We start from the raw sequence: 25,661 nt of genomic DNA, 5'->3' as shown, positions 1-25,661 counted from the left end.
GATCCACCTGCCTTGGCCTCCCAAAGTGCTGGGATTACAGGCGTGAGTCACCGCACCCGAATCAGTTCAACTTTTATGTAATGAAGTTGTCAGTTGTTTTTCAATTGCCATCGACCCGCAGGTTGAAGGTCATGTACCCTGTGCATGCCCAGGTTAACCAAGCGTGCCACCGTGGAGTGGAACCTAAGAGCTCAGCCTGAAGAGCTCGGACCGATTTAAGAACCAGACACCCCAAGGCAGGAGCCAGGATCCAATCACATTGAGTTTTGGTGTCACCCCATGGCAGGATCCAGTCAGATCACACCTCCCAGCATTACTTTATTGCAAGATCCAATCAAATCACACCTCATTACCCTACGCTTATAAAACCTGACATAGCCCCCAGCTGTGTAAGGGAGATTTGAGTACTTCCTCCTGTGTTCTTGCTGGCTGACTTACAAAAAAGCTTTAAAAAAAAAGCCGGGCGTGGTGACTCACGCCTGAAATCCCAGCACTTTGGGAGGCTGAGGTGGGCAGATCACTTGAGATCAGGGGTGCAAGACCAGCCTGGCCAACATGGTGAAACCCCATCTCTACTAAAAATACAAAAATTAGCTGGGTGTGGTGACACACACCTATAATCCCAGCTACTTGGGAGGCTGAGGTAGGAGAATCACTTGAACCCAGGAGGCGGAGGTTGCAGTGAGCCAAGATCACACCACTGCACTCCAGCCTGGGCGACAGAGTGAGAAGACTCCGTCTAAACAAAAAAAGTTAAAATTAGCACCGAATGCTTTACAAGTAAAAAAAGTTTTTAGCTGCATATGTTTAAGTAACTTTTTAGATTATAAGAAATATGCATGCAAAATGGAAAGGCACAAAGAAGAGAGCAAAAAGTGCATGAGATCTCACATCCAAGGATAACCGCTGAGAACATGGAAGTGCTGACTCTTCCAGTCTTTATACTATACACATTTAGGCCTGTTGTTTTGTTTTCATAAAACTGTAATCATATAATATAGACAGTTTTATAATCTGCTTTTTAAACACAACAATTATATAACATTTAGCTGTTTCATTTGCATTCAAATTCATAAGGGTTCCAGTAACTCATTTATCAGAAAACCAAGAGAAATATTCTCATAAAAATATAAGTACATAAGGTCAGGCATGGTGGCTCACGTCTGTAATCCCAGCACTTTGAGAGGCCGAGGTGGGCGGATCACCTGAGGGCAGGAATTCGAGACCAGCCTGGCCAGCCTGGACAACATGGTGGAACCCCGTCTCCACTGAAAATACAAAAATTAGCTGGGCGTGGTGGCGCGTGCTTGTAATGGTAGCTACTCAGAAGGCTGAAGCAGGAGAATCGCTTGAACTTGGCAGGTGGAGGTTGCAGTGAACTGAGATCGCGCCACTGCACTGCAACCAGGGCGCCAAAGTGAGACTCCATCTCAAAAAAAGATAAAAATAAAAAATAAAGAAAATGTATATCTATGTATATATATTTTTCCAGACAGGGTCTTACTCTGTCTCACAGTCTGAAGTGTAGTGACGCAATCATAGCTCACTGCAGTCTCAGGTTCCTGGGCTCAAGTGATCCTCCCACTTCAGCCTCCCAAGTAGCTGGAACTACAGGTGCATGCCACCATGCCCAGTCAATTTTTTTTTTAATTTTTCATAGAGACAGAGTCTCACTATGTTTCCCAGTCCTAATAAACACTATGTGATAAAAAGAAAAAAGTAAATCATCCTGAAGTTAAGTCTTTAATGAGAAATGCAAATAAAGCATTTCTCAATAAATTAGGGGAAGAGAATCAACTGAAGAATAAACATCTTTAGTAAAATCTTTTGCTCATGTGCATTAACCAATACTCTTGAAAACCGGGATTAATTTACTGTACCTTCTTAATATTCCTTTGAAATTCCTTATGGCGCACAGGTAGCGTAGAAAATAACTGCTTCACGCTGACTGTGGTCCCTCTGGTGTGGGGGTAGGGGGTTTTCTGGATGATTTTCCCATCGTGATCAAACACCAGTCGAGTCCCAACCTTCGCCGATACGTGGCAGGTAGAAATGGTGACATCGCTGTGAGAGAATACCAGGCATGGTGTGTTCAGTGAGAGATCCGTGATGTTGGGCACTGACTACTCTTCACTTGCTTTTCTCTCAAAACTTTCTTAAAAAGCTGATGATCCCTCTGAGATAACTGAGATCTAAACAGTTGAGGAGTCATCATAAAATCTAAGGTCTGGCATCTAAAAGACAGTGAGACAGAGAGCACTAAACATGCTTTGTTTTGATAAAAACTTTGACTTCGTTTTTCAGGTTGAATTGCAAAACCATAAATGATCTCAAGATTTATTGATTCTCAGAGATTTGTTTTGTTATTACTCTTCAAACAAAAATTTTTAAAAGAATTTTTTTAAAGAATTTTTTAAAATTTTAAAAAAATGTTTTAAAGAATCCAAAAGATATTATAATTAAAAGGTATATGTAGGGCAGGGTGCGGTGGCTCGTGCCTGTAATTCCAGCACTTTGGGAGGCCAAGGAGGGCAGATCACTTGAGGCCTGGAGTTCCAGACCAGCCTGGGCAACATGGCAAAACCCCACCTCTATTAAAAATACAAAAATTAGCCAAGAGTGGTGGTGCACGCTATAGCCCAAGCTCTTCAGGAGGCTGAGGCACAAGAATCACTTGAACCTGGGAGGCAGAGATTGCAGTGAGCTGAGACTGTGCCACTGCACTCCAGCCTGGGTGACAGTGTGTGACTCTAAAAAATATATATATATATATGTATGTATATATATGTGTGTGTGCGTGTGTGTGTGTGCATGTAGTTATTTATAAAAATTTAGTATCTGTGCTATAATTAAGTAGTGCTTTGGTGAAATGTTTCCCTAAAAATTGATAATGAAAACCAATGGTAACTATCATTTATTACCTATATGTTATGTTCAAATTGAGAAGTTACTGTTCTAATAAGGGTAACCAATTTTTTTAACAATACTATTTGCTTCATTTCATTCATTTATTGCTCACATTTCAGAAGTACTAGGACTTAGATTGGCAGTGAGACAAAACAGAATTCAGAAGCTAGAAGCTGAGATATTGAGACAGAAAATTGTAAATAATAATGATTCCAATTAATTTTCAGAGAGGTTTTTCTAAGGGGTCAAGTGAATGGATAAAAATATTTTATCACCTCAGTGCACAAAGTGAGCTCAGAGCTTCCCCCCAAAAGCCAAAAGTTTCAACCTGAGTTAGGTCGGCAAACTCTTGAATCTTAGATGTGTGATGTTTCAGAGCTGAAAGAGAGTATAAAGTAAGGACTAAGATATTTCAAGTGCTATAACAATAAATATACATGATATCTAGTAACTGGCTTTAAAAAAACTGTTTTTGTGTTTCCCAAGACAGTGTTACTCAAAATTCTAAGACATGTGGCCCAATTATTTTATAATAGGATTAGAAAAAGTTAACTTACTTAAGCCTTCGAACTTTTCTTCTTCTACCCCACATCCATTGCCTGAAACTTCAATGAGATCCACTCCATAGTCCTTAAGCTTTAGATCTAGAAAGTTTAAAATATTTATATATTTATTAAAAATGGACCCATGCTATCAGTTTTTATATTGATATTATCTATAACGTGCAAATTTAAGTGTCATAACTAGACCTTTAGTTAAACATACTAGTGTCATTTTGTATATTTCATTTTTATAAAGTTCTTTCTGGCTATTTACTAGCCCAGATTAAATAGTTTAGCATTTTCTTTCTTTCCTCTTTTTTTTTTTCCTTATGCTAGTCAAGTGAAGCAGTTGGAGTGGAGAAGGAACAAAAAAATCTGTAACTGGTTGTGATCAATTAGTTGTAAAGACCGTTGGACTTTGACCAGCCTTTTCCTTTGAAAGAAATAATTTTAACATACCCAGTAAGGAGAACGGGGGCCGGGCGCGGTGGTTCATGCCTGTAATCCCAGCACTTTGGAAGGCTGAGGCAGGCGGATCACGAGGTCAGGAGATTGAGACCATCCTGGCTAACACGGTGAAACCCTGTCTCTACTAAAAATACAAAAAATTAGCCGGACGTGGTGGCGGGCACCTGTAGTCCCAGCTACTCGGGAGGCTGAGGCAGGAGAATGGCATGAACCCAGGAGACGGAGCTTGCAGTGAGCCGAGAACACACCACTGCACTCTGGCCTGGGCAACAGAGCAAGACTCCGTCTCAAAAAAAAAAAAAAAAAAAAAAAAAAAGACCAGGCAAAACAATAGTATTCAAGAATACATATTTAGGTGAGATAAATGATGAAATTATTTTATTTTATTATTTCTTTCTTGAAGACACCACTGCCACCCAGGCTGGAGTGCAGTGGTGTGATCATGGCTCACTGCGGCCTCCACCTTCCAGGTTCAAGTGCTCCCCTGCCTCAGCCTCCTGAGTAGCTGGGACTACGGGGCACAGACCACCACACCCAGCTAATCGTTTTTATTGTTTGTGGACATGGGGTCTTGCTACGTTGCCCAGGCTAATAGATAGTGAACTTATTTTAAAGGAGCAAGAAAAAAATGTCCATCCGCACATGAATGGATAAAGAAAATGTGATATATACATACAATGGAGTATTTAATTCAGCCTTAAAAATAAGGAGATCCTGTCACTTGTAACACTATGATTGAACTTGGGGATGTTATGCTAAGTGAAAGGTCAAGGTGGGCGGATTACATGAGGCCTGGATATATGGGATCTTGCTAGGCTGCCCAGGCTGGTCTTGAAGTCCTGGTCTCAAGCAATCCTCCCACCTTGGCCTCCCAAAGTTCTAGGATTACAGGCGTGAGCCACCATGCCTGGCTGACCCTCACCTATTTTTTTGTTGTTGTTTGAGACAGGGTCTATCTCCATCTCCTCGGCTGGAGAGCAGTGGCTTGATCATGGCTCACTCCAGCCTCAACCTCCTGGGCTCAAGCAATGCTACCACTTCAGCCTCCCGAGTGGCTGCGACTACAGGTGTGCACCACCACACCCTGCTAATTTGTGTATTTTTTGTAGAGATGAGGTCTTGCTATGTTGCCCAGGCTAGTTTCAAACTCCTGGCCTCAGTCAATCCTCCCACCTTGGCCTCCCAAAGTGCTGGGATTATACGTGTGAGCCACCACCTCTGGCCAGCTCCCACCTGTTGATCAAAGGAGCATCAAAGAATTTGCAGCCTCCAGAAGGAGGTCATTTCCTGCCTCTGAGTCTCAGTTTCCACATCTATGAAATAAAGTTAATGATCCTTCACTCCAGGGTTGTCGTGAAGGCTAAATTAAGTTGTATTTGGAAAAATATGTGGGGCACAGTAGGTGTGTTTCTCACACCCAGAGTCAGAGTGTTTAGCAGAGGGTTAGTAATTGCCTCCAGGGCATGAAGGGCTCTTCCTGACCCTAAGTGTGAGGAACGCTTTGGGTTAAAAGATTGTACTTTTCTGCGTTCAGCTGAAAGGTGGAGGGCTCAGTGAGGTGGCTCACACCTGTAATTCCAATGCTTTGGGAGGCCGAGGTGGGAGGATCACTTGAGCCCAGGAGTTTGAGAGCAGCTTAAACAACACAGTAAGACCTTGTTTCTACACACACACACACACACACACACACACACACACACACACACACACACACACACTAGCCAGGCGTGGTGGCATGTGCCTGTAATTCCAGCTACTTGGGAGGCTGAGGTGGGTGGATTGCTTGAGGCAAGGAGTTTGAGACAAGCCTGGTCAACATAGTGACACCCCATCATCCCCCAAAATCATTTTTCTTTGTTTTAAGGCAGAGCCTCACTCTATTGCCCAGGCTGGAGTGCAGTGGTGTGATCTCACCTCCTTGCAACCTCTGCCTCCCGGGTTCAAGCGATTCTTGTGTCTCAGGCTCCTGAGTAGCTAGGATTACAGGTGTGCACCACCATGCCTGGCTAATTTTTGTATTTTTAGCGGAGATGGGGTTTTGCCGTGTTGGTCAGGCTGGTCTTCAACTCCTGGCCTCAAGTGATCCGTCTGCCTTGGCCTCCCAAAGTGCTGGGATTACAGGTGTGAGCCACTGTGCCCAGCCACAATAAATCATTTTTTAAAGGTTAAATTTAACCTCATTTAAGTAATACATATAAGTCTCATCGAATAATTGAAGCCAGTTTGTGAGGTAAAGTCTAATATTATGTGCATTTTAATTCTTAGCGTTTAATTAAAGCCTCATAAGTACAAATAAAAACAGGACTTGCTATAACAGGTTGCCACCTATTTTCTTTAAAGATGACGAGCAGCATCTTATTTGCGTTAACACAAGTCATCCACATAACAAATATAGATAAGAAAAGTGGCCAGGTGTGGTGGCTCATGCCTCTAATCCTAGTACTTTGGGAGGCCGAGGCAGACAGATCACTTGAGGTCAGGAGTTCGAGACCAGCCTGGGCACTATGGTGAAACCCCATCTCTATCAAAAATACAAAAATTAGCCCGGCATGGTGGTGGGCACCTGTAATCCCAGCTACTTGGGAGGCTGAGGCAGGAGAATTGCTTGAACCTGGAAGGCGAAGTTTGCAGTGAGCCAAGATCATGCCACTGCACTCCAGCCTGGGTGACAGAGCGAGACTCTATCTCGAAAAAAGAAAAAAGAAAAGAAAAGAAAAGAAAAGTAAGGCACTTAGAGGGTAAGTGGCTTCACTCGGTACTAAGTAGGGGAGTGTGGATTTGAGCCAAGCTGTGGGTTCAAACCACATCAACACCTGCTATGCCTGACTGCGTCTCCACGCTGCTGGGAAGGTTGACTGAATCTGCCACTACCTCCCTGGGGTGCATGTGCTTACCAAACCATTGCATTATGTAAAAGGCGGTGCTGTAGGTTTTTAGTTTTTTAATTTTTATTTTTTTGAGATAGAATCTCACTCTGTCACCCAGGCTGGAGTGTAGTGGCATGATCTTGGCTGACTGCAATCTCTGCCTTCCGGGTTCAAGTGATTCTCTTGCCTCAGCCTCCTGAGTAGCTGGGACTACAGGCCCACACCACCACGCCTGGCTAATTTTTGTATTTTTAGTAGAGACAGGGTTTCACCATGTTGGACATCATGGTCTCGGTCTCTTGGGCTCATTATCTGCCTGCCTCGGCCTCCCAAAGTGCTGGGATTACAGGTGTGAGCCACCGTGCCTGGCCTCTAGTGACCTCATTTTAACTTGATCACCTCTGTAAAGACTCTGGTTCCAATAAGGTCACCTCTAAGGTCTGGAGGGTCATGGCTTCAATACACGAATTAGGGGTGGGGGGCACACCATGCAGCCCATAATACTAGCGTATCTGGTTATGTTAAACTTGCTATAGCCACAGTCTCGCTGACTTGGATATGGTACCATGGGAAGGGCCCTTAAAGATCATCTTATCTGGTTGGGCTCAATGGCTCACGCGTGTAATTCCAGCACTTTGAGAGGCCAAGGCAAGAGGATCGCTTGTGACCAAGAGTTCAAGACCAGTCTGGGCAACAGAGCAAGATGCTATATCTACTACAGGCATGCACCTGTAGTCTCAACTACTTGGGAGGCTGAGAGAAGAGGATTGCTTGAGCCCAGGAGGCAACAGAGAGCTGATTGTACCACTGCACCCCAGCCAAGGCAACAGAGACCTTGTCTCTAAAAAACAAAAACAGGCCGGGTGCAGTGTCTTATGCCTGTATTCCTAGCACTTTGAGAGGCAGAGGCGGGTGGATCATTTGAAGTCAGGTGTTCAAGACCAGCCTGGCAAACATGACGAAACCCTGTCCCTACTAAAAAAATACAAAAATTAGGCGGGAGTGGTGGTGGGTGCCTGTAATCTCAGCTACTCGGGAGGCTGAGGCAGGAGAATCGCTTGAACCTGGGAGGCAGAGGTTGCAGTGAGCCGAGATGGAGCCACTGCACTGCAGCCTGGGTGACAAAAGCGAAACTCTGTCTCAAAATATTAGGAAAAAAAAAAAAGAGAGAGCCTCTTTTCCATCTCCCCGCCACAGAGTTGTCTTCAGTAATTTCATTCCCTTTTTTCCTGAGGATTCACTGGGTTTCTGGGTCCCAGAGGGGAAGTTCTCTTCAAGGTACAGAAACCACGACTCCGCAGAGAACCGCAGAGACGGCAGCATGACCAGACCCCGGACAGGTGTGGAGAAGCTGCTGGGCTGAGACTTGGGCTGAACTTCCGCTGCAGGTCGACTTATTCCCATCAGCACCAAAGCTGCTGGAGGGGGTCATCCACTAGCAAATGAAGGGGGGGGGGCGCGGCTTGGAGGCTGTTTCAGAAGGCCCCACTGAGCCACGGACTCAAGGCCTGGCCACAGCCCTCCCAAGCGAGGCCCAGATCATATTTCACCACGCTCAGAAAACCTTGTCAGCTCATTTCAGTCCACAGTGACTTTGTTTTCTTTAGGATCTCTCTTGCACTGTCCAACTCAGAGAATTTCAAATCTGAATGGATTCCAATGACGGAGCTAAATCAGGCCCCACCTCAGTTTTTTAATTACAATCAATAGGGCTGGGTCCCAGCATCTGTGTCTTAATGTTCCTCCATGTGATCCTCATGCTGAAAGGCTGGTATTTGAAAATCCCTTTTTTTGGGGAGTGAAGGGTTTTTTTTAGAGAGAGGCCTCACTCTGATGCCCAGCCTGGAATGCAGTGGTGGATCACAGCTCACTGCAGCCTCGAACTCCTGGCCGCAAGAAATCCTCCCACCTTAGCCAACCAAAGTGTTGGGATTGCAGGAGTGACCGCTGTGTCCAGCCAGGAAAGCCCTTCTGTTTCACTTGAATGATATTTCTGCAGCATACCTACAGCCATTGTTGTATTAAACGGCATCATTGCAGGAAAAGAAAAGGTGAGAGGTGACTGTTTTGCTTTTTTCTGAACATATCAGACCAAACCTGGGCTGTCTGGCACTTTTTTTTTTTTTTGAGTCGGAGTCTCACTCTGTCGCCCAGGCTGGAGTGTAGTGTCGTGATCTCGGCTCACTGGAACCTCCACCTTCCCGGTTCAAGTGATTCTCCTGCCTCAGCCCCACAAGTAGCTGGGATTACAGAAGTGCACTCCCACGCCCAGCTCATTGTTTCTGTATTTTTACAGAAAAACAGACAGGTTTCACCATGTTGGCCAGGCTGATCTCAACCTCCTCACCTCTGGTTATCTGTCGGCATCGGCTTCCAAAAGTGCTGGGATTACAAGTGTGAGCCACCGCACCTGGTTTGCCCATTTTTTGACAATGTGTCAACATCATCTAAGATGGGCACTGCCTCAGTGTAGTGTGTCTAGACAAGGTGGCCGGAACAGAGAGGAATATGCATACCAGGCTTAAAGACGGGTTAAATCAGAGCTTTTCATTCCACAAAAGAGCAATTTTAATGAGGTCAGAACATGGATGTTCTAATATTTGAAAGCCTGTTAACTAGGAGAGAGAGAGAGTAAAGTGATTTGTTGTAGGAGGACACACCCAGCTCTGACGGTTTAAAGCATCATGAATGCAAATTTGAACTCCAGAAAAGCAGAGCTTCCTAACAATGGGACTTCCACAGCAATGGGATTTCCTCCCGCATTCAGTTTGTGCCTTTCCCATGAGCGAGAGACTCCTAGGAGAGCCGCAGCCCGTTAGGAAGCCATGTGGGAACTCATCCACAGGTTCTCTTTTTTTTTTTTTTTTTTTTTTTTGAGATGTAGTTTTGCTCTTGTTGCCCAGGCTGGAGTGCAATGGTGCGACCTTGGCTCACTGCAACCTCCGCCTCCCAAGTTTAAGCCATTCTGCTGCCCCCGCCTCCTGAGTGGCTGGGATTACAGGCACCCACCACCATGCCTGACTAATTTTTTGTATTTTTAGAAGAGATGGGGTTTCACCATGTTGGCCAGGCTGCTCTTAAACTCCTGACCTCAAGCGATCCACCTGCTATGGCCTCCCAAAGCGCTGGGATTACAGGTGTGAGCCACTGTGCCTGGCCGGAACCCACAGGTTCTTTGGATGGTCTCTGAATGTCATGAAACTCTTTTATATTTAATTAAAAGAATTTTTTTGACACAAGGTCTTGCTGTGTTGCCCAGGCTGGAGTGCGGTGTCACGATCACAGCTCACCGCAGCCCCTAACTCCTAGGCTCAAGCAATCCTCCTGCCACCTCAGTCTCTCAAGTTGTTGGAACACAGGTGCCAGCCACGACACCTGGCTAATTTTGTTTTGTTTTGTTTTGTTTTAGAGATGGGCTCTTGCTATGTTGCCTATACTGGTCTCGAACTGCTGGCCTCAGGCAGTCTTCCTCCCTTGGCCACCCAAAGAGATGGGATTACAAGCATGAGCCACTGTGCACAGCTGAGATTTTTCGACTTAGTCTTTTTGTACACCCAGTATCTTATAGAATATCCATAATATAGATTCATAAATAAACCATTTCCTTCAATGGTATAAATAAATAAACCACTGCCAAAAATGGTGGAATTTTCTGAGTTAAGAGCAATACATATGATACAAAACTTGATATATAGAGTTTCTTAGCCAAACTGGAGGGGCTGGCTTTAGGTGATCCGTGGACTCCCTGAAATTGGGGACACCATTGGAAATATGTGTGAACTCATGGGCAGTTTCCTATGATTTCCAGTCCTCAAAATATCTCTTGGACTCAAAGATGCCTTAGGGCAGAGGACGCGTGTACCCCCAGTACAGAATCTCGGACAGTGAATGTCAGTAGACATTCGGCAGAAAAGCTCTGCCAAATTGAGTGCTCTGATGTGACTTTTTCATCAAGTCAATGTTCCTGGGATCTCTTGTACATGATAATCTCACTCTTGTAAGGTTTCATCGTTTCTGCTTACCCTACTTTTCTTTCCCATCCTGATCCCTCTCCCACCAGACCGGACTCTGAAACGGGCATGTACAGAGAAGAGGAGACCCCAATACGCTTCAAGCTTTGAGCGGAGAGGACACAGCCTCTGCTGGGACAGGGAACAGAGGGATGCGGAGACCCTGAAGATGCTTTTGGACAGTGGTCTGAGGTTGGGACAGTGGCAGGAGATACCATTCACCCAGGATCTCCAGGACAAGAGATCAGCCTGGCAGTTACATGTGTTTTTGTTCAAACTAGTTGCCAGGTTGGCATGAACGATGACATCAGAGATTCCGACCTTCCTGATTGGAGGGACCGGACTCTGTCGGCACCTGGCAGTTCAGTTGGACAACAGTAACTTCTCAGAGCTGTTCTCCACTCCTGACTTCTCCCAGCCTCGAGAATTGATAACACACTCTTCTGGATCCCAGCAGTGTCCAGAAGAAGACCAAGGACAGAACAGAGACTAGGTTCGGTGAGATGGGACAGATTTTGGGAAAGATCATGATGAGCCATCAACCGCAGCCCCAGGAAGAGCAGAGCCCCCAGCGGAGCACCTCAGGGTACCCCCTCCAGGAGGTGGTGGATGATGAAGTGTCGGGACCATCAGGTGAGGGGACTGGAGGAAGAAGAGGTGGCATACGATTGACTAAGACGAAGGAAGGGGGCCAGGCGTGGTGGCTCACCCCTGTAACCCCAACACTTTGGGAGGCTGAGGCGGGCAGATCACCTGAGGTCAGGAGTTCAAGACCAGCCTGGCCAACATGGTGAAACCCCATCTCTACTAAAAGTACAAAAATTAGCCAGGCGGTAGTGGTGTGTGCCTATAATCCCAGCTACTTGGGAGGCTGAGACAGGAGAATCACTTGAGCCTGGGAGGAAGAGGTTGCAGTGAGCCGAGATCGTGCTACTGCACTCCAGTCTGGGTGACAGAGTGAGATGCTGTCTCAAAAAAAATAAAGAGGAAGAAAAAAAGAAAGGTCAGAGGTCAGGAAGGAGAACCTGGGGAGGGTGTGTGGGAAGAATGGAGAAATTCAGGCTGGGTGCAGTGGCTCACACTTGTAATCCCAGCACTTTGGGAAGCCAAGGCAGGCGGATCACTTGAGGCCAGGAGTTTGAGACCAGCCTGGCCAACATGGTGAAACCCTGTCTCTACTAAAAGTACAAAATTGAGCTGGGCATTATGGCAGGCACCTGTAATCCCAGCTACCTGAGAGGCTGAGGCAGGAGAATAACTGGAATCCGGGAGATGGATGTTGCAGTGAGCTGAGATTGCACCACTACACTCCAGCCTGGGTGACAAAGCAAGATTCTGTCTCGAAACAAAAAAAAAAAAAAAGAGGGACTCAGAGAGCCAGGGACCAGGGAAGGATATGAGGCAGTGTTCTGAGGACAGAGAGAGGGAAGAATGGGGAGGGGAAGGAGTGGCACATGGGGTTGAGCAGAGGAGAAAGTCAGAAAGGTGGCTTGGAGAAGCCAGCAGTCTGCGAGGCTGGGGAGGATGGAGAGTGGTTTGGGGTTTGGGGTCGGGGTCTAACGTGATCAGTTGCAGAAGCATTACACGGTGGCCTGGTTTCTTTACTCAGCCCCTGGGGTAGATCCCAGCCCCCCACGTAGGTCCCTTGGCTGGAAAAGGAAGAGGGAGTGTTTGGATGAATCTGACGATGAGCCAGAGCAGGAGCTCGCCCCTGAGCCTGAGGAGACCTGGGTGGCGGAGACGCTGTGTGGCCTCAAGATGAAGGCGAAGCGACGGCGAGTGTCGCTCGTGCTCCCTGAGTACTACGAGGCCTTCAACAGGCTGCTTGGTAGGAGGACACCCCAGAGAGCACCTCCAATCCTGTTCTTTCTAAAGAGGAAACTTCCAATAACCACACTTTTCCAATGGGAAAAATATGCCCCAGTGGGTGAGCTCTCCATGCGGGAGGACTCTGAAGTGATCACTCATGAGGGACACTTAGGAGACAACAGAGGATTAGGTAGACTTGATAAAGGTCGGTGCTTGGGATAAGAAAGCTTGGTTTTGGGCCAGGCGCTGTGGCTCCCGCCTGAGATCCCAGCACGTTGGGAGGCTGAGGCAAGAGGATTGCTTGAACTCAGGACTTTGAGGCTGCAGTGAGCTATGACTGCACCACTGCACTCCGGCCTGGGTGACAGAGCAAAAGTCTGCGTCAAAAGAAAAACCAAGGCTGGGCACAGTAGCTCATCCCTGTAGTTCCAGCTACTCGGGAGGCTGAGACAGGAGAATTGCTTAAACCCAGGAGGCAGAGGTTGCAGTGAGCCAAGATCAGGCCAATGCATTCCAGCCTGGCCCACAGAGCAAGACTCTGTCTCAAAATAAATTAATAAATAAATAAAAATAAAAATCAAATAAAGAAAAACAAAATCAAAAATCAAAAAAGTGGTTTCAGCTGTGCCCTCTGAAACTTAATGTTTCTTACCGACTTTTCTAAACCTAAGTGTTTCCATCCATAGTGAGGGATACCAAGGCCATGGTCACACCCTGATGTGTGACTGCCTCATGAGGAAATGATGGGAATTCCTTTATGACTCTGCAGTGGTCCCTCCGTGTCTGCTGGAGGGGGTCCTGGCTGATTCCCAGCTCTACATCCTGTAGATTCTCACACCCAGGGCCTCCTTCGGCCTCTTCTCAGGGGAGTCTCAGAGCAGGAGCCTCTCTCCCTTGCCCAGTGAAAGTCATTCTCCCCTCTCCCATCCACCTCACCCGCGGCCACAATCCTGAGACTCTCCCCCGGGAGGCACACTTCTCCTCACTGCCCTGCTGCTCCCACGGAAACCCTGTCCTGCTTCTCACGCTGATATCTGCTCTCTAATCACAGAGGATCCTGTCATTAAAAGATTCCTGGCCTGGGACAAAGATCTGAGGGTGTCGGACAAGGTAAGGTTGTTCTCTATGTAACTGTGTTCCTGTTCTAACGCACGGCCAGGGGGAGGGCGCAGCTTCCAAACCCACAGTTCTCCCTCCACCACCTCCCACCAGATGCTCCTACAGTTTCTTTTTGTTTTTGTTTTTGTTTTTGTTTTGTGAGACACAGTCTTGCTCTGTTGCCCAGGCTGGAGGGCAGTGTCTCGGTCTTGACTCACTGCAGCTGATGCCTCCTGGGTTCAAGCGATTCTCGTGCCTCAGCCTCCAAGCAGCTGGGATTACAAACGTGAACCACCACGCCTGGCTAATTTTTGTGTTTTTAGTAGAGACGGGGTTTTGCCCTGTTGGCCAGATTGGTGCCGAACACCTGACCTCAGGTGATCCACCCGCCTTGGCCTCCCAAAGTGCTGAGATTACAGACATCAGCACTGTGTCTGACCAGCTCCCATGGTCTTGAGTCTTGGCACCCACACATTTTTTTTTCTGAGACAGAGTCCAGCTCTGCTCCCCAGGATGGAGTACAGTGGCATGATCATAGCTCACTCTAACTCCTGGGCTCAAGCAATCCTCTTTCCTTAGACTCCTGAGGAGCTGGGACTAGGCACATGCCACCATGCTCGATGAATTTTTGAAATCTTCGTAGAAACAGGGTCTCGCTGTGTTGCCCAGGTTGTTCTCCAACTGTTGGGCTCATGTGATACTCCTGTCTCCACCTCTCAAAAAGTACTGGGATCACAGGCTTGAGCTGCCACTCCCGGCTATTCTTTGTCTTTTTATGATTTGTCAGCATCTCTCTCAGGACTCTGCTGGTCTCTTGCAGAGTGAATGAGTGGCCCCTGCCTCTCCTATGGGTCCTTTGGGATCTGAGCCCTGGGCCACAGTCTGGCTGCAGTCCTGAAGCTCCTGGGCCCTCTACTCTCAGCTCCTTGGGACAGTTCTCTGCCTGGCACACAAAAGACCCTCCTGACACCAGCCGACCTAGACACACCCCCTCCCAAGATCCCATCAGAGCCCACCATCCTGGGAGCATCACCGAAAACCCTTCCTCCGGCTTCTCGGATTTGCATCCGACCTTTGAATACCCCTCCACCCCGCAATTTCCACATGAGCACAGTCACCCCAATGCTGAGGTCCCTTCTCTGATGGGCAACCCCTCCCCAGACCCCCATTCCACTATCTCCACAATCTTCCTCTCCCAAGATGTGACCTCTCCCTCTCTGTGTTCCTTTCTCTCCATCAGTATCTCCTGGCTATGGTCATAGCGTATTTCAGCCGGGCCGGCCTCCCCTCCTGGCAATACCAACGCATTCATTTCTTCCTGGCTCTGTGAGTGGTTTGCTGCCTCCTATCCATCAATATCCAATGCCCTGGGACAGCGGGGGAAGTGGGATTGCAGCCTTTCATTTATTCTTTCACCTATTTGTCCTCTTTATTCTGTGTACAAAAAAGACAGGATTATAGTATCTTAGACTGTTGTCTCTAAAAAGAAACTCAGGCTGGGCGTGGTGGCTCAGGCCTGTAATCCCAGCACTTTGGGAGGCCGAGGCAAGCGGATCACCTGAGATCAGGAGTTTGAGACCAGCCTGGCCAACATGGCAAAACCCCGTCTCTACTAAAAATAGAAAAACCAGTCGGGCATGTTGGTGTGCACCTGTTATCCAAGCTACTTGGGAGGCTGAGGCAAGAGAACCCCTTGAACCCAGGAGGTGGAGGTTGCAGTAAGCTAAGGTTGAGCCACTGCACTCCAGCCTGGGCAACAGAGTGAGACTTTTTTTCAAAAAAAAAAAAAAAAAACAGGCAAACAAAACAAACTCCAATGCCAGTGTACAAATAAAAGAGTAAAACAGGCCAGGTGCGGTGGCTCACGCCTGTAATCTCAACAGTTTGGGAGGCCGAGGTGGGCGGATCACAAGGTCAGGAGAGCGAGACCATCCTGGCTAACATGGTGAAACCCTGTCTCCACTTAAAAAAAAAAAATACAAAAATTAGCCGGGTGTGGTGGCGGGCTCCCGTAGTCCCAGCTACTCGGGAGGCTGAGGGAGGAGAATGGCATGAACCTGGGAGGCGGAGCTTGCAGTGAGCCGAGATCGCACCACTGCACTCCAGCCTGGGCGACGGAATGAGACTCCGTCTCAAAAAAAAAAAAAAAAACAACAAAAAAAAAACAAAAAAAGAACAAAAAACAAAAGGAACCATGAACCGCTCCTAAGGGGAGAAGAAAAGGAGCGGAGGAGCGGACATGACACTTCCCCCAGCAAGCAGACGTTTCCGGTTCTTCTCTCTCTCTCCTTCCCACATCAACCGCAAAAGCCATCAACCTCCTCTGGGTTCCCGTGACAGAGGTCACAGTCCAGGTCCCCCTTGCATCACTCGAATCCACTGTCAAATGCTCCCTGCTGGGGTTTCCTGGAGTCTCTCCCCAAGCCAAGGGGCTTCCTAGTGCAGCCTGAACATCTTTCCAAAGCACGACAACCTCACCGCCCACCTGAACAACTTCCTTAGCTGATGTCTTTCTCTATCGAGGCCAGGGTCCACAGTGCCAATTCCACCCTCTCTACAATCTCTACAACCACACTGGCTCGCCATCTTGGTGTTTCCTGGCTTGGCTTCACTGCTCCTTCCAAATGCCCTCCACTTGACTTTGCATTTGTGTTTTCTGTCTGGGTGTCCCACACACGTGGTTCTGAAGGGAAGCACCCATTCCTTGAAGTCGGTTCACCCTACAGCCTCTGTGATGCCTTCCCTCATCTTCCAACTTCTGCATGCCCGTAGCTCTCCAGTTACATCCTATTATAATGTGACATTGGGATTAGGACATCTCCTCTGATTACTCCCAGTGCCATTAGACTAGATGCCTGTAGAAGGCAGGGTCCTGGCAAAATATCAATGTATTCAATTGCTTTTTTTTTTTTTGAGACAGACTTGCCCTGTCCCCTAAGCTGGAGTGCAGTGGTGAGATCATAGCTCACCGCAGCCTCCATATCCTGGGCTCAAGCGATCCTCCCACCTCAGCCTCTTGATTAGCTCCGACTACAGGGCTGTGCCACCACACCTGGACAGTTTTTATTTATTTATTTATTTATTTATTTATCAAGACAAGAGTGTTGCTGTGTGTCTCAGGCTGGAATGGAGGGGCCCAATCTTGGCTCACTGCAACCTCCGCCTCCTGGGTTCACACAATTCTTATGCTTCAGCCTCTTGAGTAGCTAGGACTAATGGGTGTGCCACCGCACCAGGCTGATTTTTGTATTTTTAGTATAGATGGGGTTTCTCTGTGTTGACCAGGCTGGTCTCAAACTCCTGGTCTCAAGCAATCCACCTGCTTCAGCCTTCCAAAGCGCTGGGATTACAGGCATGAGCCACCGCGTCTGGCGTATTTTTTATATTTTTAATAGAGACGAGGGTCTTGCTATGGTGCCCAGGCCTGTCTCAAACTCCTGGCCTCAAGTGATCCTCCTGCTTCGGCCTCCCAGTGTGCTGGGATTCCAGGCCTAAGCCACCACTCTTGGTCACCAGTTGGGTTTTTGTCTCCATCCTGAAGGAGTGGGAGACGCCCTTGATCAGGTCTCTGTCCAGCAGAGCCCTCCTGAGGAAGGTGTGGCTCTCTGCAGGGTGGGTGCCAGTCCTGAGCTAGGGACTTACCTTCCTCTCTGGGAAGCTGACCTCAGCCGGAGGTCTCTCCTGGTGGTGCCTCTGAGCAGCAACCTGATTTCTGTCCTCAGCTATCTGGCCAATGACATGGAGGAGGACGACGAGGCCCCCAAACAAAACATCATCTGCTTCCTGTACGAGGAGACCCGCTCTCATATATCCTTGCTCCATGAGCTTTGGTTCCAGTTATGCCGTTACATGAACCCGAGGGCCAGGAAGAACTGCTCTCAGATAGCCTTGTTCCGGAAGCATCGGTTCCACTTCTTCTGTTACATGCACTGCAGGGCTTGGGTTTCCCTGGAGGAGTTGGAAGAGGTGGGTGGGGCCTGGGGACGTGGAGGATGTGGGGAGGAATCGGGTGGGCTGGAGGCTGGACGAGGGGAGAGAGGGGTATCCTGGGGAGTCCCCGTCTTCTCAAAGCACGTTTGTTTTTCCAGATCCAGGCTTATGACCCAGAGCACTGGGTGTGGGCGCGAGATCGCGCCCACCTTTCCTAGAGCTCCAGGGACCGTGGAGGCCTGAGGTCATCGGCCTGAGAGAAGGTACATCTGCATCCTCCGGGGTAAAGGCAGAATATTGGGGTCTATTTCGGAAATCCAAGGAACCCAATTGCTTGATCTGGCTTCAAGCCTGGGCAACGTGGCGAGATATCCCCTCTCCACAAAAATACAAAAATTAGCCAGGCGATGTGGGAGGCATCTCTACTCCCAACTACTCAGGAGGCTGAGGCAGGAGGATCGCTGGAGCCTGGGAGGTCGGGGCTGCAGGGAGCCGTGATCCTGCCACTGCACTCCAGCCCGGGTGACAGAGTGAGACCCTGCCTCAAAAATAATCATAAATACTGAGTTCGGGGAGGTTCATTATGATTGACGCACTTGAGTTACCGATTTGGGTCGAGGGTTCAGTGAAGCTTTGGTTTACATCTTGTGCAGCTAACCATGTTGAGCACAGAGCATGAGACTTTGTCATGAGGAGGTAGGATTATGGATTAGGCATCTGGACTCGTGGTTTGTGATGTTGTCACATTAGAAACAGATCTAGCACGGTTACAAGTTTAGATCTGAAGTGACACAAAAGGCCCCAGCTGTGATGAAGTCCAAAGCCACATTCTCTGAGGGTGCCCTACTCCCTGGGAAGACCCACCCAAAGTCCTTGCTATGAAGCAGAGCACTGGGGCTGACCTTGGGTGTATTAAGTTTTGGAGTCAGGGTCACCAAAGCGTGAGTTTCACAGTTGAACACGATGGTTCAGAAGCAGGGTATAGAATGAAAGGCAGGAGATAAAATTGCACTTCTCAATTGCTCTGAACTCTAGCTAGACTTGACATGGGACGTGAATAACCTTCCTGTCTAGAGAGCTGCCTCCTTGAGGTGTGACATTGTCTCTCTCACTTCCAGAACACCGGACCCAGGGGAGATGTGGATTTTCAGCAGGAACTTTATTCCAGTGCTAATGGCAGACATCAGGAAGGAGGAGAGGAACCATTTGTGCAGATCATCTAGAAGAACCTGGACCATTCTTGACAGAGCTGAATACAGTGATCACGTTGTCCTCCAAGGAGCAGGGGTGGGGTGGGGTACTTCTAGGAGTCCTTGGAGAAAAGTAAGAAACCAGGAGTGTTTCCAGTTCCACCCTTTCCTGCGGCACCACCTCCCTTTTTATATTGCTGAATGCCAACCTCCCTGGGACGGAACCTGGAGGTCCTGTTTCTTACAGACTTGCTTGCCACAGTCCAGGAGCATTTGAAGGCACAGTGCAGGGGCTCAGATTGGCACAGAATTCTTTGTGAAATATGAGTGCCACAGACTGTAACAGATAGCTTCATGCACACTCTGTATTTTATTGGTTTGTTTGGAAAATGTTGGCCATTGAATTATTAATAGGTTTATTTCAAATAGTTTGGAAATTGTTGTACTTTTGAAAACATGCTGTTCCTGTAGAGTTCTTTGATGAGAGTTATAGTTGTTATATATACATAAAGATAATTTTCTTTTCATTTTTAAGTGAGAATTCTTTTTATCCTAAATCTTTTATTAACTTTAATTTTTTTCTGTATTATTATATGTGCTCCTGAAGCGAGCACTCTTTTTATCTATGATACTTCCATAATAATCTCTTCTATTTATAGCTATTGGTAGTTCCCCACCAGAAAAAAACATAATTCTGGTGATAGAAATTTTTATTTGCTGTTTAGGTTTGTGACTGAATTGTGAGAATTCCGTTGTGATTTTTAACATGTCTCAGATATATATACTAACATGTCTAATATATACTATCTATTTTATTGGTTTATTTTGAAAAGCATGGGTATAGAATTATTTAAATATTATTTTATTTATTGAAATATTTATTAACTATATTTATTTATTTAAATATTATTATTACTTTCAATATTATTTTAAATATTTTGGAAATACTGGTATTTTTGAATAGATGCTGTTTCTATAAAGCTGTGTGATGGGTGTTATAACTGTTGTATACACATACATATAATTTTGTTTTCCTTTTTAAGAGAGGATTCTTTTCATCCTAAATCTTTTACCTTTCAATCTTGGTATCTATTATTACACGTGCTGCTGAAGGGAGCATGGTTTTTATCTATGATACTTAGTTAACATATATATTACATTAATAGCTATGTGGTAGTTCCCCTAAATTCTTGTAAAAATAAATTTTTATTTGATATTTAGTGTATGTTTGAAATGTGAGAATTCAGATGGAATTTTTTATCTTGTTTTGGCATGTTTGTATGTTACTTTAAAGAGGATGTGTGTTCTAAAGGAGGACACGAGCTGTGTGTTTTCAAGAGAACAGTGCAGTGCATCTCTTGGGGAAACATAATAAAGATGAACTTTTCTCACCTTCACAGTGAGTGTGATCATATTGTGGTCTGGATTGATTATTTGCTGTCAAGTGACATTTTTCCTTAATGGGGTTGTGGTTATTTGAACATATTTATTAGCTTTGGAAGATAATCCTGTGCTGCTTTTTATGTAGAAAAAAACATAAGGCTGGGTGCAGTGCTCACACCTACAATCCCAGCAGTTTTGGAGGTCATGGCGGGAGGATCACTTGAAGCCTATTTTTAATTTTTATTTTTTAAAGAAAAACAACAGAAGAGAAGGCTGATCCCAAGCTACAGGGTTTTTTTGCTTGTTTGTTTGTTTGTTTTGGAGACAGTCTCACTCTGTCTCCCAGGCTGGAGTGCAGTGGCACAACCTCGGCTCCCTGCAACTTTCACCTCCGCGTTCAAGCAAATTCTCCTGCCTCAGCCTCCCAAGTAGCTGGGACTACAGGCACCCGCCTGTACGTCTGACTAACTTTTGTAAAAATAGTAGAGACAAGGTTTCACCATGTTGGCCAGGCTGGTCTCAAACTCCTGACCTCAAGTGATCCACCCGCCTCAGTCTCCCAAACTGCTGGGATTATAGGCATGAGCTACTGTGCCCAGACCCCAAGCTAGAGTTTTAAAGCAGGAAATGAGAGAAAGATACTGAGAGAGGAAAACCAGGTGGTAAGAAAACTCTAAAGGTGGCTGGGCGTGGTGGCTCACGCCTGTGATCCCAGCAGGAGTTCAAGACCAGGCAGGAGAATCACGAGCAGAGAATATGTCTCCCGAACCCCTCTCAAAAAAAAAAAAAAAAAAAAAAAAGTCCAGGCGTGGTGGCTCAGGACTGTAATCCCAGCACTTTGGGAGGCTGAGGTGGGCAGATCATGAGGTCAGGAGATCAAGACCACCCTGGCTAATACGGTGAAACCCCATCTCTGCTAAAAATACAAAAAATTAGCTGGGCGCGGTGGCAGGCGCCTGTAGTCCCAGCTACTCCGGAGGCTGAGGCAGGAGAATGGTGTGAACCCAGGAGGCGGAGCCTGCAGTGAGCCGAGATGGTGCCACTGCACTCCAGCCTGGGTGAAAGGGCGAGACTCCATCACAAAAAAAAAAAAAAAGAAAGAAAGAAAAAAAGAAAGTTCCTGCAACAGTTCAAGCTGTGAAAGACAGGCACTCTGCCATGCAATTCTTTGTGATTTTTCTTTTTTATTTTTGGTGTCGGGGTCTTGTGCTGTCACCCAGACTGGGGTACAGTGGTGCGGTCATAGCTCACTGCGGGCTCAGACTCAAGCTCAAGCGATCTTCTTATCTTGCCTTTCTAATTGCTGGGATTATAAGCATGAGCCACTGCACCTGGCCTGTGTGATGTAATTCTGATGTCAACTCCCTGATGTTACATCAAATGCCACAGGTTAAGGCCACCAGCCCCCGCTAGGCTGCCCTCGCTTCAGATGCAGCTGCAAGCTTGGGTATCCACAGACCGCATGTACTTCTCACCAACTGGCTACAAATTTGGAGGTTCCCACCACGTCCTCAGGTTTGATAATTCACTATAACAACCCACAGAACTCTGAAAAGCATGATACTTTCTCTTTCTTTATTTGAGACAGAGTCTTGCTCTGTCACCCAGGCTGGAGTGCAGTGGCCACCATGCTTGGCTAATTTTAGTATTTGTATTAGAGACAGGGTTTTGCCATGTTGGCCAGGCTGGTCTTGAACTCCTGACCTCAGGTGATCCGCCCACCTTGGCCTCCCAAAGCGCTGGGATTACAGGCATAGCCACTGTGCCTGGCTGACTTCTAGAGTTTCAATAACAGAGATGTGGTTCAAGAAGAAAAGGGAGACATGTTTTGTAGACAGCAGGAGCTTCATGAAAAGAAGCCAATGAAGGGCAGGATGTGTAGCTGTCTACCTACAGGAAACCAGCCGGGAGCCTCCCCACAGGGACTTCAGCACAGACGGCTGGGAAAATCTGCATTAACCTGAGCTCTGGACCTAAGAGAGGACAAGGCCTTGACTGTTTCTACAGACTCACAAGACGCAATCTCTGCAGTCCATGCCCGTGGTGTGATCTGGGAAACAGGGGGCCTTCTAAATGCCAACAGCAAGGAAATCAAATGTGCAACAGACAGAAATACCGGCACTGACACGGGCCATGGAAAGGCCTAAACAGATGACTGCAGTCCACTGCCAAGGTCATCAAAGGGGTGACTCTGAAATAATACATTTCAGACGCCATGGCCCAAATAGCTGCACGAGGTGGGGAAGTCCTCCACGTGCCTCTGCTTCCTTCAGTACCTCTTCATGAAATAAGCTGAGGTACTTCCCTGGGGAATTTCCTTTCTCTTTCTTTCTTTTGAGACGGAGTCTTGCTCTGTCACCCAGGCTAGAGTGCAGTGGCGCGATCTCGGCTCACTGCAACCTCTCCCTCCCGGGTTTTGGCAATTCTTCTGTCTCAGACTTCTGAGTAGCTGAGATTACAGGTGTGTGCCACCATGCCCAGCTAATATTTGTATTTTTACTCGAGACAGGGTTTCACCATCTAGGCCAGGCTGGTCTTGAACTCCTGACCTCATGATCCACCCATCCTGGCCTCCCAAAGTCTTGGGATTACAGGCACGAGCCACCACACCCAGACTTCTTTTTTTATTTTTTGAGATGAAGTTTCGCTCTTGTTGCCCAGGCTGGAGTGCAATGGCGAGATCTCAGCTCACTGCCACCTCCTCCTCCCAGGTTCAAGTGATTATCCTGCCTCAGCCTCCCGAGTAGCTGGGATTACAGGCACCCAACACCAAACCCAGCTAACTTTTTGTATTTTCAGTAGAGATGGAATGTCACCATGTTGGCCAGGATGGTCTTGAACCCCTGACCTCTAATGATCTACCCGAATTGGTCTCCCAAAATGCTGGGATTACAGGCGTGAGCCACTGTGCCCAGCCCCTCCCATACCTCTTTTGGCCAAGGCAGTACAATTCAGAGAATCTTGCCAGGGAAGACTGGTAAATGGACATCAACATGATGCCTATGGCTCCTGGTGGATTTAGATACCTCCTGGTGCTTACTGATACCTTTACCAGTTACATGGGGGCTTTTCCATGCCAGACTGAAAATGCTGGAGATCACTGATCAACCTTCAACTATTTACTAGCAGAACACTGAGGGGACTCTGCAGTCACCAATATCTCCTATTGCACTTGGATAAACACCTCCCGGGAAATAGAGATGAACAGAAAGGAAATAGTTAAACAAGCAGAATGGCTACATTCCTTCAACCAGAAGGGTCCATTAGTCTGTTTTCACACTGCTCTAAAGAACTACTGGAAACTGGGGAATTTATGAAGAAAAGAGGTTTAATTGACTCACAGTTCTGCAGGCTGTACAGGAAGCATGGCTGGGGAGGCCTCAAGAAACTGACAATCACGGCAGAAGGCGAAGGGGAAGCAGGCACGTTTCTGGCCATGGTGGAGCAGGAGAGACAGAGAGAGTGAAGTGGGAGGGCTGCACGCTTCTAAACAACCAGATCCCATGAGCGCTCACTCACTATCACGAGAACAGCAAGGGGGACGTCAGCCGCCACGAGCCAATCACCTCCCACCAGGTCCCTCCCTCAACACTGGGAATTGCAATTTGACATGAGATTTGGTTGGGGATACAGAGCTGAACCATATCAAGGGTAGTTCAACCACTGAGATTGATTGATTGACTGAGATGGAGTCCCGCTCTGTTACCTAGGCTGGAGTGCAGTGGCACAATCTCGGCTCACTGCAACCTCCGCCTCCCAGGTTCAAGCAATTCTTCTGCCTCAGCCTCCCTAGTAGCTGGGACTACAGCACACGCCACCACACCTGGCTAATTTTTGTATTTTCAGTAGAGACGGGGTTTCACCATGTTTGCCTGGCTGGTCTTGAACTCCTGACCTCGTGATCACCCTGCCTCGGCTCTTCTTTTGCTGGAATTACAGGCGTGAGCCACCGCACCCGGACAACCACTGAGATTTAGAAGGCAGTCGAGTCCACTATACCACACCTCACCTGGTTTCTTCCTCTGTTGGGGCCCCTCGTGGCCACTGTTCTGTTACTTTTTGGTCCTATTTATTTAAATGGATGGTGAGCTGTTTGTCCTCCAGGATCCAACACTTCCACCTTCAGCTGGTATTACAACAATACCAGCCTTTCAAGCTACTCCGGGTGACCCCAGAACTCATCTGAACTCAGAAGCCCAAGAGTTTCATTCCTCTCACTTTAGGGGACTAAGTGCCCCTGGTCAGCATGAAGTCGATACAGAAGCATGACCTCCATCCCTAATCCCTCAAGAATGAGGAGTGGAGGGTGTTGGCAGGAGGGTGGGACGTGGTTTGTAAATCTGTAACTGCATCAGACCAAATCTAGTTCAACTTTTTTTTTTTTTTTGATGGAGTTTCACTCTTGTCACCCAGGCTGGAGTGCAATGGCACGATCTCAGCTCACTGCAACCTCCACGTCCTAGGTTCAAGCATTCTGCTGCCTCAGCCTCTGGGGTAGCTGGGATTACAAGGGTGCACCACCACGCCTGGCTAATATTTATATTTTTAGTAGAGACGGGGTTTCACCATTTTGGCCAGGCTGGTCTTGAACTCCTCGACCTCAGGTGATCCACCTGCCTTGGCCTCCCAAAGTGCTGGGATTACAGGCGTGAGTCACCGCACCCGAATCAGTTCAACTTTTATGTAATGAAGTTGTCAGTTGTTTTTCAATTGCCATCGACCCGCAGGTTGAAGGTCATGTACCCTGTGCATGCCCAGGTTAACCAAGCGTGCCACCATGGAGTGGAACTTAAGAGCTCAGCCTGAAGAGCTCGGACCGATTTAAGAACCAGACACCCCAAGGCAGGAGCCAGGATCCAATCACATTGAGTTTTGGTGTCACCCCATGGCAGGATCCAGTCAGATCACACCTCCCAGCATTACTTTATTGCAAGATCCAATCAAATCACACCTCATTACCCTACGCTTATAAAACCTGACATAGCCCCCAGCTGTGTAAGGGAGATTTGAGTACTTCCTCCTGTGTTCTTGCTGGCTGACTTACAAAAAAGCTTTAAAAAAAAAGCCGGGCGTGGTGACTCACGCCTGAAATCCCAGCACTTTGGGAGGCTGAGGTGGGCAGATCACTTGAGATCAGGGGTGCAAGACCAGCCTGGCCAACATGGTGAAACCCCATCTCTACTAAAAATACAAAAATTAGCTGGGTGTGGTGACACACACCTATAATCCCAGCTACTTGGGAGGCTGAGGTAGGAGAATCACTTGAACCCAGGAGGCGGAGGTTGCAGTGAGCCAAGATCACACCACTGCACTCCAGCCTGGGCGACAGAGTGAGAAGACTCCGTCTAAACAAAAAAAGTTAAAATTAGCACCGAATGCTTTACAAGTAAAAAAAGTTTTTAGCTGCATATGTTTAAGTAACTTTTTAGATTATAAGAAATATGCATGCAAAATGGA

The 25,661-nt window shown here is 47.3% G+C and overlaps 2 protein-coding genes across 2 annotated transcripts in view; one reads left to right on the top strand and one right to left on the bottom strand.

Annotated features, from left to right (window-relative positions):
- Positions 1–25,661, top strand: part of LOC117981049 (speedy protein E12) — a 105,782-nt gene that overhangs the window by 13,494 nt on the left and 66,627 nt on the right. Inside the window, exon 3 of the mRNA XM_063605847.1 lies at positions 12,404–12,622. Within this exon, the coding sequence (XP_063461917.1) occupies positions 12,404–12,622 (219 nt within the window). The remainder of the gene's footprint in view (positions 1–12,403; positions 12,623–25,661) is intronic.
- Positions 486–24,971, bottom strand: LOC130541667 (putative postmeiotic segregation increased 2-like protein 2). Its single transcript, XM_063605845.1, has 4 exons — positions 23,546–24,971; positions 3,465–3,551; positions 3,183–3,285; positions 486–2,064 (listed from the first exon to the last, which is right to left on the bottom strand). Exons 1-4 carry the CDS (start codon positions 23,640–23,642, stop codon positions 1,872–1,874), a joined length of 480 nt encoding a protein of 159 aa, XP_063461915.1. The 5' UTR covers positions 23,643–24,971; the 3' UTR covers positions 486–1,871.

The sequence above is a fragment of the Pan paniscus genome, chromosome 6, assembly GCF_029289425.2.
Source record: "Pan paniscus chromosome 6, NHGRI_mPanPan1-v2.0_pri, whole genome shotgun sequence".
Classification (NCBI taxonomy): Eukaryota; Metazoa; Chordata; class Mammalia; order Primates; family Hominidae; genus Pan; species Pan paniscus.
This window is presented reverse-complemented; position numbering and strand designations above follow the sequence as displayed.